This window comes from Trifolium pratense, linkage group LG2, assembly GCF_020283565.1.
Source record: "Trifolium pratense cultivar HEN17-A07 linkage group LG2, ARS_RC_1.1, whole genome shotgun sequence".
Lineage (NCBI taxonomy): Eukaryota > Viridiplantae > Streptophyta > Magnoliopsida > Fabales > Fabaceae > Trifolium > Trifolium pratense.
The window spans coordinates 25,148,725-25,163,424 of NC_060060.1; the positions used below are offsets into that span (position 1 = coordinate 25,148,725).

The 14,700-nt window shown below is 33.7% G+C and overlaps 3 protein-coding genes and 1 non-coding gene across 6 annotated transcripts; 2 read left to right on the forward strand and 2 right to left on the reverse strand.

Annotated features, from left to right (window-relative positions):
• The first annotated feature begins 368 nt into the window (after positions 1–368).
• Positions 369–3,481, forward strand: LOC123906113 (folate synthesis bifunctional protein, mitochondrial). The gene is made up of 3 exons (XM_045955969.1): positions 369–491; positions 778–905; positions 1,647–3,481. The coding sequence occupies exons 2-3, from the start codon at positions 839–841 to the stop codon at positions 3,119–3,121; spliced, it is 1,542 nt and encodes a 513-aa protein (XP_045811925.1). The 5' UTR covers positions 369–491; positions 778–838; the 3' UTR covers positions 3,122–3,481.
• Positions 3,482–5,008: 1,527 nt separating this feature from the next.
• LOC123906114 (peptidyl-prolyl cis-trans isomerase E) lies at positions 5,009–7,647 on the reverse strand. Its single transcript, XM_045955970.1, has 2 exons — positions 7,277–7,647; positions 5,009–5,591 (listed from the first exon to the last, which is right to left on the reverse strand). Exons 1-2 carry the CDS (start codon positions 7,581–7,583, stop codon positions 5,386–5,388), a joined length of 513 nt encoding a protein of 170 aa, XP_045811926.1. The 5' UTR covers positions 7,584–7,647; the 3' UTR covers positions 5,009–5,385.
• Positions 7,648–9,665: 2,018 nt separating this feature from the next.
• Positions 9,666–14,337, reverse strand: LOC123906116 (pentatricopeptide repeat-containing protein At1g69290). Of its 3 annotated transcripts, none has more exons than XM_045955972.1 (3): positions 12,034–14,337; positions 11,504–11,667; positions 9,666–10,145 (listed from the first exon to the last, which is right to left on the reverse strand). In XM_045955972.1, exon 1 carries the CDS (start codon positions 14,206–14,208, stop codon positions 12,223–12,225), a length of 1,986 nt encoding a protein of 661 aa, XP_045811928.1. In that variant the 5' UTR covers positions 14,209–14,337; the 3' UTR covers positions 9,666–10,145; positions 11,504–11,667; positions 12,034–12,222. The 3 variants fall into 3 exon arrangements, with proteins under 3 accessions (XP_045811928.1, XP_045811929.1, XP_045811927.1); XM_045955973.1 differs by having other exon boundaries at positions 12,210–14,307; XM_045955971.1 differs by having other exon boundaries at positions 12,156–14,307.
• Positions 14,338–14,392: 55 nt separating this feature from the next.
• Positions 14,393–14,466, forward strand: TRNAN-GUU. The gene has a single exon. It is a non-coding gene; the product is annotated as a tRNA-Asn (tRNA).
• The last annotated feature ends 234 nt before the right edge of the window (positions 14,467–14,700 follow it).

Genomic DNA, 14,700 nt, shown 5'->3' on the forward strand with positions numbered 1-14,700 from the left:
TGATTAATATATTTGGTTAAAAAACAGAGAAAATATGTTGAATATTCCGTGAATTTAAAAAACAAATTTTTTTTTATATTAGTATTTTTTCAGTTCTTATTATAAAAAGAATTTTATTTTTTAGATTTATAGAATATTTAATGTTTGTGAACTATATTATTGATCAAATACATTTAATAACACTTATGAATCTAAAAAATAATTTTTTTTTTTTAAAGATAGTAAGAATTAGAGGAGTATAAAACAAAATGTTGTAAAATAAACATAATTGATTCAAAATAAATACATAATAAACATAATTAACTTTAAACTTCTTTTTGAGTCAAAAAAAAAAAACTTTAAACTTCTTTTTTTGTCAAAAAAAAAAAACTTTAAACTTTTTTTTTCATTAATTAACCTTAATGTTGTAAGAGACTGTAATGCGGCGACCAGCTACAGACAGACCCCAAACAGGAACGCGAAACATCAGCAGTAGCTCACAGACTAACCAGGTTATCGCCGTAGACAAATCGCTAAGTTTTTGTATAATATGGCTATCACTTTCTACTTCTTATTATGCCATGTGTTTGATAATATGCCTCAGAGGAGGCTTCACTTTTTTACTATTCTTTTATTGTCTGCAATTAGAGATTCACTAAATTGGAATAATGGGTTATTCTTTTTAATTGCTATTGCATGAAATTCCTATAGAACTTTGATTTTCTGATGAAATGTGAATTCTTTCTGATTATTTCCGTTGTGATTGTGACTAATGGGTGTGGCATTGCATGATATCAGTGCATCAGCTGAAGAGGGTTAGCATATTGGATCAATATACACTTTGGAAAGCCGTTCTCAGATGAGTATACTTAAGTATCTGGGGGCACGCGCGAATCGGCTCTATGCTGCCAGAAGCTACCATAAAGGTAATGTACACTGAATGAACTTAGGAAGCTGCTATTTTGTGTACAATCCTAAAATTTCTATGATATAATATAGGAAAGCAACTTGAACTGAACTGACGTTTGTGTGTTGATAGTAAACAGTTTTATGTCTGTGTCAGTGACAGGGCTTGCTCGAGGTATTTAGGTTTAGTGGGAACATTAAGATGATGTAATTAGGTATTAAAATCAGAGTAAGATAGATAATAGTAACTCATAGTTCCCTGTCATGGTTAGGAAGCCTTAGGTCTTCATTGCTATTGTCCATGAACCATGCCTCTCACAATTTTTAATTAACATCACAAGTCCTACATGTAAGAATTGTAATGACTTCAAGTCTTCATTTCTATTGTCCATGAACTATTGAATAGAAAATAAAGTATCCTATTAAAGAACAGAAAAGCCATTAATGGGGTGAATAAAATAATATTAGATAAGAGAGAGTCATACTAATTATGATACTATTTGTTTAAATAAAAAACTATTAACAGCTAAAAGCATTTAGGTCATTCTTTTTTAGAGCTGACATTGGGCTGTGGATTGGTTTTCCTACAATGTATTATATATTTATATGATTTAGAAATAAATTATTTTAGCTTTCTAAGCCACAAACAGTACATAAACTGGATTTTTGTTCTGCCAAGGTTTCCAAGTGAAAGAATATAATCAATTTAGACATATACTCAATCAAAGCGTGTTACAAACATAATTTTTTATTTATTGCAGTGCTGGGTTTTTCCTCTCTTCACACAGCTCCAGACTCCTCTGTTGAACTTCACACTCAAGATGAGGAAGTAGTGATTGCTTTGGGAAGTAACGTAGGTGATAGACTACATAACTTCAAGGAAGCTTTGACATTGATGAGGAAGTCAGGCATACACATCACAAGACATGCGAGTCTGTATGAGACAGCACCAGCGTATGTTACTGACCAACCTCGCTTCCTCAACTCTGCAGTAAGAGCTGTTACTAAACTTGGGCCACATGCATTATTGTCTGTACTCAAAGGAATCGAGAAGGACTTGGGCCGTACTGACGGCATAAGGTATGGTCCAAGGCCAATTGACTTAGACATTTTATTCTACGGTAAATTTAGAGTCAGATCAGATATTCTCACAGTACCACATGAAAGAATTTGGGAAAGGCCGTTTGTTATGGCCCCTTTGATGGATTTACTGGGAACAGCTATTGACAATGATACAGTTGCTACCTGGCATTCATTTTCAGGCCATTCTGGTGGACTAGCTTCATTATGGGAAAAATTAGGTGGTGAATCTCTTATTGGAGAGGAAGGTATGTGTAGGGTAATGCCTGTTGCAAATGGCTTGCTTGATTGGTCACAAAGAACATTGGTCATGGGGATCCTTAATTTGACTCCAGATAGTTTTAGTGATGGGGGGAATTTCCAGTCTGTGGAGTCTGCTGTTTCTCAGGCTCGGTTAATGATATCTGAGGGTGCTGACATAATTGATATTGGTGCTCAGTCTACTCGGCCAATGGCATCGAGGATCTCTGTTGAAGAAGAATTAGGTAGATTAATCCCTGTCCTGGAAGCTGTAATGTCGATACCTGAGGTAGAAGGAAAACTCATATCGGTGGATACTTTCTACTCAGAAGTTGCATTAGAAGCAGTGGGCAGAGGGGCTCATCTTATAAACGATGTATCTGCCGGGAAGTTAGATACAAATATGTTTAAGGTCATGGCAGATCTTGATGTTCCTTATGTTGCAATGCATATGAGGGGTGATCCGTGTACAATGCAGAATAGTGAAAACCTGAAATATGATAATGTGTGCAAGGATATATCCTCGGAATTATACTCGCGTGTTAAAGAGGCCGAAATCTCGGGAATCCCAGCATGGAGGATTATTATGGACCCTGGAATTGGATTCTCAAAGAAAACTGAAGACAATTTAGAGGTCCTCACAGGAATACCTGATATCAGAGCAGAGATTTCAAAAAGAAGTTTGGCCATCTCCCATGCTCCTATACTAATTGGACCTTCAAGAAAGAGATTTTTAGGTGATATTTGCTCTCGCCCTTCTGCAGTTGACAGGGATCCTGCTACCATTGCTTCTGTCACAGCTGGTGTGTTGTCTGGGGCAAATATTGTTCGAGTGCATAATGTCAAAGATAATCTAGATGCCGTGAAGCTTTGCAATGCAATTCAAAGACAGAGAAGTTCTCGCATGAAATTTTGACAGTGAATTTGTCTTGCTATGACGGTTTTGGTATTTGGCTTCATGCAACAGTTCTATTGTTGTTCTTTACTATATCTCACTGCTGCTCCAATGTCATGTATAGAACACTGTAACACTGCCGCTGCGAAAGCAAAGAAGCATGAAAGTACATGAGTTGAAGGACATGCAGACTGCGAACAAAGTTGACATTATGTGTCATTCAATATTCAACATGCTATTATTGAATTTATGCTTGCCTTGCCAACATTTTGTAACTTATTGATTTAAAAAAATTTGTCATGTAAATCACATAATGCAAGTTTTTTTTTTTTTTTTTTATAATCATAATGCAAGTTTTTTTTCTTGCAATGTTAAATTTAATGCAAGTTTCTTTTCTTAAATTGACACCGACTTCAGTTGTAACTCCATTAATCCAGGGCCAACCCAACTCAACGTTTGTGGCTGAAAATGGCAGATGCGAAACATAGACATTAATTGGTACTCACTCCGTTTCAAATTACATGACTTTTTAAAAAAATTTATTTTTTTCAAATTACTTGTCTTTTTGATAATTTATGTTATATTTTGTCTATTATACCCTCCTTATTTTAAATCTTTTTATTGTATTTTTTTTTTACTAAACTTCATTGTATGTTTTTATTTTAAGCGTTAAAAAAAAGTTTATTTTTTTTAAAAAAAAATTGATACATAACATATTAAATTTATTGGAAAGAAAAAGTGTGTGCAAAAAAAAATATTGGTGAATTAAAATAAGAGTATAATAGGAAAATAAGATGCAAAAATACACTTTATTAATTTCTTTTTTTCTTTCTAAAAAGTCAAGTAATTTGAAACGGAAAGAGTATTATTTATGCAAACAATCGCTCACATAAGTCGATAATATGAAGTTAGAGATCTTGATGTGAGTTATGCATTGCTATTTGCAACTTATGGAACATCAAGATCTGCCATGACCTTAAACATATTTGTATCTAACTTTCCCAAGTTGATGAAATAATTGAGAGGTTTAGTAGTAATGGGAATACTCGGTTAAGAGTGATTATGGTCTTTGCAAATATCTTCAAAAATCAAGAATTTTATGTGGCGCTTTCATATGAATTTGAGCCTGCTTATCAATGGAGCAGCTGCAAAAAAATCTGCTATTTCTTGGAGCATTTGAAAGAAATGGAATTTGAAGTTGTGGGATGACAAAAGTGAAACGATGGGGAAAACAGTTCATCATGAAACCAGCAGCCTATTGCATTCATGGCAGCATGCACACAATCTTGGTAGGAGAACATGTTTTGACTTCTTTAAGCAGCAGCAACAAATCATGTCATCATGGAATCCACGTCGTATTGGCTCTTTAACTAACTTAGATGGAACAACTTTCCAGGAGCGCAACCGTTTGCGATTCGATTTTTGCTTGTTTGATCGTGCTGGATCATTAGTGTTACACGAATATGAAGGCAGCAGAATGTGAGTTCTGGCGGCTTATTAAAGCTCTTAAATCATGGATCATTTCCCTTGGAGCTTCCTAGTATTATTCTTTAAATGAATTGCAAACAAGTGATTGATGATGTGCACGATGAAAAAACAATCACCCTGAATATGGTAGTTCTCATTCACGAGCTTATTTGAATAAAAAAGGCTACAAGAAAATTTAACCACAGTTTTCAATTGACAGTTGTCGAACATAGACTTTTCTTTGAGGAATCATTGCAAGACAACGTCAAAGGATAAAAACGAAAAATTCCTACATTTCAAAATTGAATATTATATTTAATTTATAAAATAATAAAAATTCTATTTAATTTTAGTGAGATCTATTTGAATTTTAACCAATAAAACAGATGATGTTGAAAATATTGTGTTAGATAATGTGTTGCTAGCATTTGTCTTGAATGCTTGCTTAAAATCCATGGAATCCTTTGTATAATATTATAAATTTACGAAGTCAGTTAAAATCCTATATAATGTCATGAACCATATATTAGTCTGGCCAAACAGGAGAATTTTAACAATACAAGTGAGGCAATGGACAGGTGAAAATACAATATTTTGTTTCACTCACGAGTACCCCAGCTATCCTGTTTCATAATCTGTAGAGGATTTTGTTTCACCATGAATCAGAATTTATCTCACATTACAGATGAGGCGAACCAATGAAAAAATGCATCAAGCTTCCCTTACCAAGTGCTCCTTCTGATTTACAAATAACAAGTTATTGGCCTTTCTGTTGAACAACCTTTGCTTCATCCCTTGCCATGAGATCTTCCTTGGCCTCAATTTCCAACAACCTCTGCTTCAGCCCTTGCCATTGGATCATCCTTGATCTCAATTTCCTCTTTCTCTCCTTCTCGCTCTTCAGCTACTTGCTTCCTATGCAGTTCTTCAGCAGCCAGCATGGCAGCTTTATTCTCTGCTTCAAGACGACGCATGTCCTCCTCTTGTTGTTGGCGCTCAAACCAAGTATCAGCATCCGCCCAAACTGAAAAATTGAAAAAATTTAGTCAATCACACAAGTGGCAAAATTTAACAAAGAAAATTTGAGATACTTGGTTTGAGAGAAAATATTCAAGCATTCTTAAACAAACCTCTTTACTTAATACTCAATTTTAACCGAATCAATCTAATTCAAAATCAATTTTATCAAACCCTGAATGGAAGTCACAAAATACTACATCCTAAGCAATTCCCCTAACAATTTAACTCATTTTGAGTTTGCACAGTATCCTCCGACTTAATGGCAAGAGACCATTATTGTCAATTGCGGATCACAGAAAGAAAAAGAAAAAAAAAACAGTTTGTTCAAATTCCCGCTACATACAATAATAGCCGCTATTTAACACCACTATATACTAAATAGTGTATTCACCAAAACCATAACAATCTGTTCAAATTCTACTATTCCGCTTTGCTAGGGCGCTATAGCCGCTATTTTACAGCATGTTTAAATTCAGTAAACTATACTCTTCAGTTCAAATTCTCTTGTAGTGCATTCTCAGAACCACTCATGTTAGAGTTCAGTTAGCTATAATCTTCAGTTCAACCATTTAACATAAAACAATCAAGCCCTTTTATCTCATTTATCTTCTCATACTCAGAAGTCAGAACCACTCTTGCTTTTTATTGTATAAAAATAGCTTCTTTAATCTTTATTAAATTGAAAAATTAATACTAGGAGTTACATCATACTAACCTCATACTTGCTTTTAGAGTAAAATCATTCAAGCATACATAAAACCTCTTTATTTCAAACTCAATTTTAACCAAATCAAGTCTAATTCAAAATCAGTTTTATCAAACCCTAAACGAAAGACACAAAATACTCCATTCAAAGCAATTCCCCTAATATCGTAACTTGTTTTTGAGTTTGCTGTGTATCCTTCCATTTAATGCCAAGAGACCGTTATTGTCAAGTGTTTGGATCCTCTCAAGTACGTCAATCTGCTTTTTTCTCTCTTTGTCTCTCCAAATGGACCTCTCAAATTACTATTTTTGTTTAAGGAAATGCAACTAAGTTTTATCCTCTAATCTATAATTTTCTAAACATTTGTTGTAACCATAAAAAGTGTATTTTAAGTTAAGAACCATACGAAAAACATCTAAGGAAATGCAGCTAAGTTTCGTCCTATAGCAAAACCATAGCAATTTGTTCAAATTAAGCTAGTATCCTTTGCTAGAGCCGCTATTTGACAACATTGCAAGAGATTACTCTCTTGTAATGCATACTCAGAATCAGAACCACTCGTGTTAGTAAGCTACAATCTTCTATTCAACCATTTAACATAAAAAAAAAAAAATCAAAACTTTTTATCTAGGGCCCATTTGGATTAGCTTATTTCTGAGCTTATACAAAACAACTTATGCAAATAAATGAGATTTTACGTTAATTTATAAGTTCCTACTAATAAAAATTGTATTTTTATAAGCTATTTTAGAATAAACTAGCTTGACAAACTTATAATAATGTATAGAAAATTATTTATTTGCATAAACACAAAAATAAGCTAATCCAAACGGCCCCTAGTCTATTTTCTCATAATAATCCCTTCAAACTAAATAGAACTAATGCTTCTATCATTTAAACCTAATCGAATCCACAAACCCTAACCGTAAACACGAAATCAAAACAATTGAAAGACAATAATAGATAGAGAAGAGATGAGTTACTTGGTTGAGCAGCCCAGCCTTGTTCACCACCCTTAATTTTCTCAGGAAGGGCGTAATTAACAGTAAGAACACGTCCATAAAGTTCAGCACCGTCCATATTATCCATGGCGGCGGAAGCATCTTCCCTTTCAAGGAAAGTGACGAAACCGAAGGAGCGATGTTTCTGAGTGGCTTGGTCAAGAGGAGTCTTCACATCCTTAATGTCTCCGAAAGGTATGAACGCCGCGTGGAGGATTGATTCGTTTACCTCTTCCGCTAAACCTCCGACGTATAGAGTGTTCTTTTGGACTCCTTGCATCATCGCCATTGCTTAGGGTTCTTCTGCACACTCTTACACAGAATTTGATTATCTATGCTAAAAAATCTTATATTCGTCTATATTTTTATATATATATTCTAAAAAAAATATTGATCAATTAGGATTTCAAAAAATTTTAAAAGATTATCACCTGTTTTAGATTTTTCATAAAAAAAATTTATTTTTTATCTTACTTCTGTTTGTTTCAGATTTTTTCAACAATCATTTTAGTAAAAAAATTATTTTTTTTATTAAAATGGAAATTTATTTTCAATAGCTTTTATCAAAATCAATTTTTTTTATCCTTCACCATCTTAAAAAAAATAGATTTTAATGATTGTAAACAAACGGCAAATAGCTTTAGATTTTTTTCAAAATCTCTAAAAAAAAAAAGATTTTCTTGAAAATCATTTTTTCAAAAAAAATCATTTTTTTTTAAATCTCAAACAAACATGCTCATAATTATTTATTTAATTTTTGGTGCAATCATTACGGGATCTAAGAACTAACTATTAAGATATCTGATATCTGATGTCAAACTTCAACTAAAGAAAAATCTAACACACGCAACGCAGTAGATAGTACGAATGTAAGATCTCTTTGACCCCCAAAAGAGGAAGAAAAAAAGGCAAAATGACACCAGAGATCTTTTATCTTATTTATTTGTAACAAATTAGTCCTTTATCTCTTTTTTGTAACATATAAATTTAATAATTTTTTTTATTGAAAATTTTAAAAATTCAGAATTCACATGAAAATTCATCCATGTTCTTCATCTTCTTCATCATTTTCAACTTTACACTATACAAAATACACCTTAAAATCGCATAATTCTATATGTTTTGTTTACATTAATCTTATTCTAAACTAAAAAATTGAAATCTTCAATCCTCATTAAACCCTAAAATTTCCAAAATTCCCAAAATTCATAAAAATAAATCAATCCTGTGTAATTTTTTTTTATCTCCATTTTCTGGCGAAATCTGTTTGCTGTTGCCTCAGTTGTGTGCAAACATAATAGATTTTCGTGGATTTGCTAGGTACTAGCTTAATCCATATTAGAATCAAAAGGGTTTGCTTGGATTTGCTTGCTATTTTATTCTTGGTTTTGAATTCATAGGTTGGAATGTTACAAAATATGAGATTTGCCGTGCCATTTGTAGTTGATGTTTCTACAACACAGTGACTGTGGTCTCTTGATTGATACAACTAAAAGATGAATATCAAATTGAATTTTGGGTTGAGTTTATTAAAGATACTTTTTGTATGTTAGTAGTCTACTAATCACATCTTACCCCACAATTCTTGTGTTATCGCAGTGTTGCGCATTTAGGTCATGCACTTGTCTGGTTCTCATGAGTGCTATAGAGACTTGTCACGGTCTCATGCAAGCGATCCCACTTGATACTCATAAATGTGATTTCATCTAGTGCATGCTACAATACAACCATACACCATTCATAAGGGCTTATGATAATCATTAAAAGTTTAAAGTTTATCTCTCAAATTAATTTTAAATTAGCACTTCTCATAGCCATTATCAAACACATATAGGAAATGGACAGAACAATTTGAGTGCTAACATAACTAACAAATAACTTGTTTTTTTCATTGAACTGTATCCATAAGATCTCCAATCGCAAAAGTTGGTTTCATTTAGTTGTCGTTTTCCGGTGGCATAGTCCATTTTTATCAATTTTCTTCCCAATGATTTAGTATGTTGAAACGCTCTCAAGTGCACGTAATAAAAAGAGTATTGTGACATTAAAGGTATATAGCGTTATTATCAATAAGAAGGTGGGAATTGATGTGATGATGATGAAGATTGTTTGATTTGGTTTTGCAGGAGATATCAAGAAATTAACAATATGATCTAAGCAACTTAGAATTGCAATTTGTCACAATGATTAGGATCTGCCAATGAAATTGCCAATAGACCAACGGATATATGATCAGTTAAATTAGGAGTTAAGAAAAATGTGTAATGACCAAGTCAAAGACAAATTAAATTAATATAATAATTATACATAAAATAATATCATAAATTTAAAATAAATTAATATAAAAAATACAACACAAAATAGACCCCTATCTTAAGAAAAGTAAAAAAAATTGAGTCAAATGGAATTCAACCAATGTAATTTATTTAAACTGATAATATGGACAACCACCAATATAATACAACAATTTAATTTATATGCACTATCGGTGGAAAGTTATTTTGCACATACATCCAATAATATACCGACACATCATATAAGGTAATTAAAAACACATGGTGTGTCACATTCATTAAATGATGTGGCAACGCGTCATTGAATGTATGTTTAAAAAAATTTTACACCACCAGAGCACAAATAATACAAACCTCTATAATTGGACACTATATTTAAAAGAATTTGGAAGAACACAGATGAGCAATACAAAATTTAAAGTCAAAACTCCACAAACTACAAACACAACCAAAGTAGCCCCGTTGAAGACCTATCCACCAAGTAACTCACTCTGACGATGAAGGAAAATTGGTGAAACTGAAGTGTCACCTTAGTCTTGTACATCACACACAACCCTCTGTCAAAAGTGGAGTATAAGTGTATAACATAAACTACAAGAGTTACTGAGATACATTTAAACAGATAAGATTTAACAATGTTTTTTTTTTTTTAAGGTTTTTTTTGGTTTTACAATGTTGGCAATGAGGATCGAAAAAGCAAAATGCATTAATCACCAACTAATCAAACCATATAAGTTCACAAGTGGCTGAAGCCATAGCTCAATAATTTCTTGCTCTTCTAGGTGATTAAGTGATTACAAACAATTGGTCAAAAAGTTATTACAAATAAAAACACCAATACCATTTTAGAATTTAGACCAAACACATAAGCAACTATATCCATAACATGTTGATAAAGAGAAAAATGAGAACGTGTATGAGACAATCAGTGTCTCAATTACACACAATAGAAAGTCACAATACAAGGTTAACAATCACACCCTAATTACAGTAGTTACAAAATTACCCAAAAGATACTGCCATACAATAATTCTAATATCAGGACTCTATTATTTGAAAATCTATTTTTCAATGACTAAATACAACGGCTAAAGATTTTTTTCACCACAAAAGTTCACACTTCACACTGCCTTCCTAAGGCACACTAATGCAAAGGAAATAATCCTTCCTGCCTGCCAACATGCCTAGGGAAGCCAAGTTTCACGTTTGTGATGAAGAAAACCTTCACCTATGTCATTCTTAATCCAATGACTGGTCTTGCAATTGATAAATACAGAAGTACTTTAATCAACTTTTCTTATCTCCTTGACAGTTGACACAAAGTATCTCATTACTATGAAATTCTAGATACTTTTTGAAACTTAAGCCATTTTGCTATCTGAAGAGTACCAAATTACGGATAGTCATTCTGTATCTGGGTATCATATTCAATAAATACAAGAATCCATGAAGACTTTTGCTCATGATTTGCACTGACAGAACAAGAATACAAGTTCAAAGATGAAGCTGATTCCTAAATACTCCCTCCATCCCATTTTATAAGTAATCATTGCATATTTCACATTTATTAAAAAAACTTGGTTGTGTAATTAATGTGTCTATTCTTTGTATAACTACTATATTATTGAATTACCCTTTGTGTATAGATGTATTTAATATTGACTTTTCATATTCCAAGATAAATTAGTAATATTAATTAGGGTTATTTTTTTGAGGGGGAATGCACCTAGTAAATTCGAAAGAGGGGCATATATTTAGGGACAATTTTTTTTTTCACAAAGGGTGCTTATAACTAGAGACATCGTACATGCTATATCACATTTTTCGTTTTATCATTTATCTATATGCTGCCAAGATAAAATATGATGGTAAAATAGTAAACACAAAGAAATTCTAGTAACCTTGTTATACTTACCAACGCAGCATGAAGCACTTCAAACTCATCCATCTGCTCCCTTTAAGTCGTAGCCTCCAGCCCAACTTCTTTTCCAAGATAAAACACACTTAGATCTCATTGCAACACTCATGACATCACCATGTGAACAAACAATAGTAGAGACTCCCCAACTGTACATAAACCTGCATGTACACAATGCTCATAAACAAAGCACCAAAACTCCGTAATCTCAATTATCTATGGTGGTATTTGATATGTCATAGGGTTGCATATCACATATATGGTTGCATCTCAATTATCTCTTGGGAATATTAAAATCATAAGTTCGTTGATCCAACGTGTTTTAAAGTTCCAATTCTATGTACAAGAAGACAACTGAGGATGACAATCAATGAGTGAAAACATGACAGCACGGAGAACAAAATGGTAAAAATTATTACATTTGGCCCATAATGCAATAATTAGCAGTCTAAACTTATTAAAAGATCGTCAAGTAATTGCTTTGTATAACATCATAAATAGTATAGAAAATGGGAAAATGTGGATACCCGCAAGCCCAAATTTCTGTTGTTATTGAAGTAAGAAATTGAAGTGCTCTAAAGTTGTGAAATTAAAGCTTGCTTCTTGAAAGAACATGCATGTTGAATCCTTCCTCAACTTTCATTTTTACCTGTTTTATCCAGAAGTCATGGTTTAATCATTGAGATAAGCAGTAGCCACTCACCAGTGCATATAGTTCACGCATTTAAGCCAGCCCAATTCTTGAAAGCAATAAGCGCTTCCATTTTTCTAATATTCTTTTTTCTTAACCTGGCCACTTTGAGCTTTTTATGGGTCTCCATGAATGCTTGTTTGTATCTCCACTTATCAACAAATATTTTCATCTCTTTAGATTTCTCCACAACTTGCATCACAGCATCAAAGAAACCTCCCTTGACCATAGCATACAGGAATGCATCAACCAGATTTTGGTCAAATTTGATCCGCTTCGGTCGATCCACCGATAAGTTGCGCTTAACCTCATTCCACAACATCATTACATCAAAATATTTCTGTGCCGAAACATATCCGTTAATCAGTGACAAGTATGTCTGATCATTTGGCTCAAATTGCAGGAATGTCATCCTTCGGAAAGTCCTCCGTGCATCTTCTAGTCTCCCAGCTTTACAAAAAGCGTGGATTATAGAATTCCAATCGTGAGTACCGACTTCAATACGAGGATCCTCAGCCACTTCATCTAAGAAAGCTGCCATTAACTCAGGTCGATTATTCTCCATCAAACCTGTCATTATAGTCAAGTAACTCCCTTTCAAATCAAGAACCCTCGCCTCTCTCATGTCCCTAAACAGAGAAAAGACCGACTGAAAGTCTTGACCGGACATGGACGTTTCTATCAGAGCATCGTAGGTTTCCACATCCAACCGAAGACCAGAACTACTAATATCCACGACCAATAGAGTAGCCTCAGCAGTTCGATTTTCTTTGCAGTAAGCCTTCAAGATGGGTACATAGACCCCAAGACCCACCGAGCCTCCCAAAGCATTCATTTCATCAAGAATACTGTGTGCTTTATCCGACAGTCCAATACTAACACATGCATTAACAATACCAAAACCTATAGACTCATCAACTTTGATATTTGAAGACTCTAATTTCTGAGCCTCAATAATCAAATTAGCTAAACCCTTAATATTTCCCTTCTGAAGATATTCCTTAATTACTAAACAAAAAGTGTCTCTATCAAAATTCCAAACTTCCCTCTCATCTCTATCATTCAGACTACTAATAATTGTGGACTCCACAAAAGCTAAATTACCAGACTTAACATACCCACTAATCAAATTAGAATAGAAGCATTTATTGTTTTTTGAGTAACCAAACCCAGACATCAAAACTTTTAACTCATCTATCTTATCTTGTAACCCCTTAAGTGCATATAAATAAGCAAGAAATCCAAAACTAAATTCATCAGGCTTAACACTAAGATTTGACATTATTCCAACAACTCTCTCAGCATCGCTTACCGATTCAAGGTGAAAACAGCACGCTTCAAGAGCAGCATTACAAGCAGAAACATCAGGCATCATGAAATTCAACTTCTCATCGAAAGCAACCCTGCAATTCTCTTCAAAAAGAGGCAAGAAAGCAGCAAGGTTATGATTGTTCCTAGCAATATCAACGAGCACGCCGGCCCACGAATGAAAAGGAATAAAAAATCTGTTTTTGAACATTGTCTTAACAAGTGCAAAAGCAGGGGAAGCAGTGTTGGCAGACTTCATTGAAAGAAGCATGGTATGGATTGTATCGAAATGGAGAAGGTTGGGATTCTTTTGAATGAGAAAGATGGTAGATGCAAAAGCTCTTTTGAGATTGTGAATGTCACCAAGAGAGGATAAGTGGGTGAGGAGGGAATTGGTGAGGGGTTTAGGTGGGAAGGAATGGTGGGTAGTGAGGGTTTTGAAGGATTTCCAAGCTTCATCAGTTTGAGTAGTAATGAGGGATTTGTGGAGAGTTGTTTGAAGAGTAGTAAGTTGGTGAGGTGTGAGAGAGAGTGAGTGTGGTGCTGAAGTTGGGAGATTTTGGGGTTCATTATCATCATCATCATGAGATTTGTTGTTGATGGAAAACAAACAAGGTTGAAGGAATGAGTAAAGAGATGGAGTTTCAGAGGAGAATGATCTTCTTCTACATGGAATATTCAATTTCAAAAGTTTTTTCGCCATTTTTCTTCATTCATTCATTCATTCATTAATGAATTGAAGTGTGTTGTTGCGTTTTCGATTGCTAGTTTCAGTCTTCACCGTTCTCTTCTCCTCTCCGATACCGATACTGTGTCTGTGTAAAATGGCTTTGTCGAGTACATTGCATTGAAATGAATATAATTAGTATCCACGTTTAAACAACAAAGCTGGAATAGCTCAGTTGGTTAGAGCGTGTGGCTGTTAACCACAAGGTCGGAGGTTCAACCCCTCCTTCTAGCGATATTTTAATTTTTTAATCCTATTTCCTTTTAATTTTTTAATTCTTTTAACCGTGTCTGCCTATTTAAGCTCTCAAATGCACTGTAAGTACTATGTAACACAACAAATATTAATGAATCATTAATTGTATGGTGTTCCATTTTTATGTTTTTTTATTAAGATGCAGAATGAATGGAATGGAATGCAATGCAATGATGAAGATGAAGAACAAGGGGAGGGGAGGGGAGGGGAGGG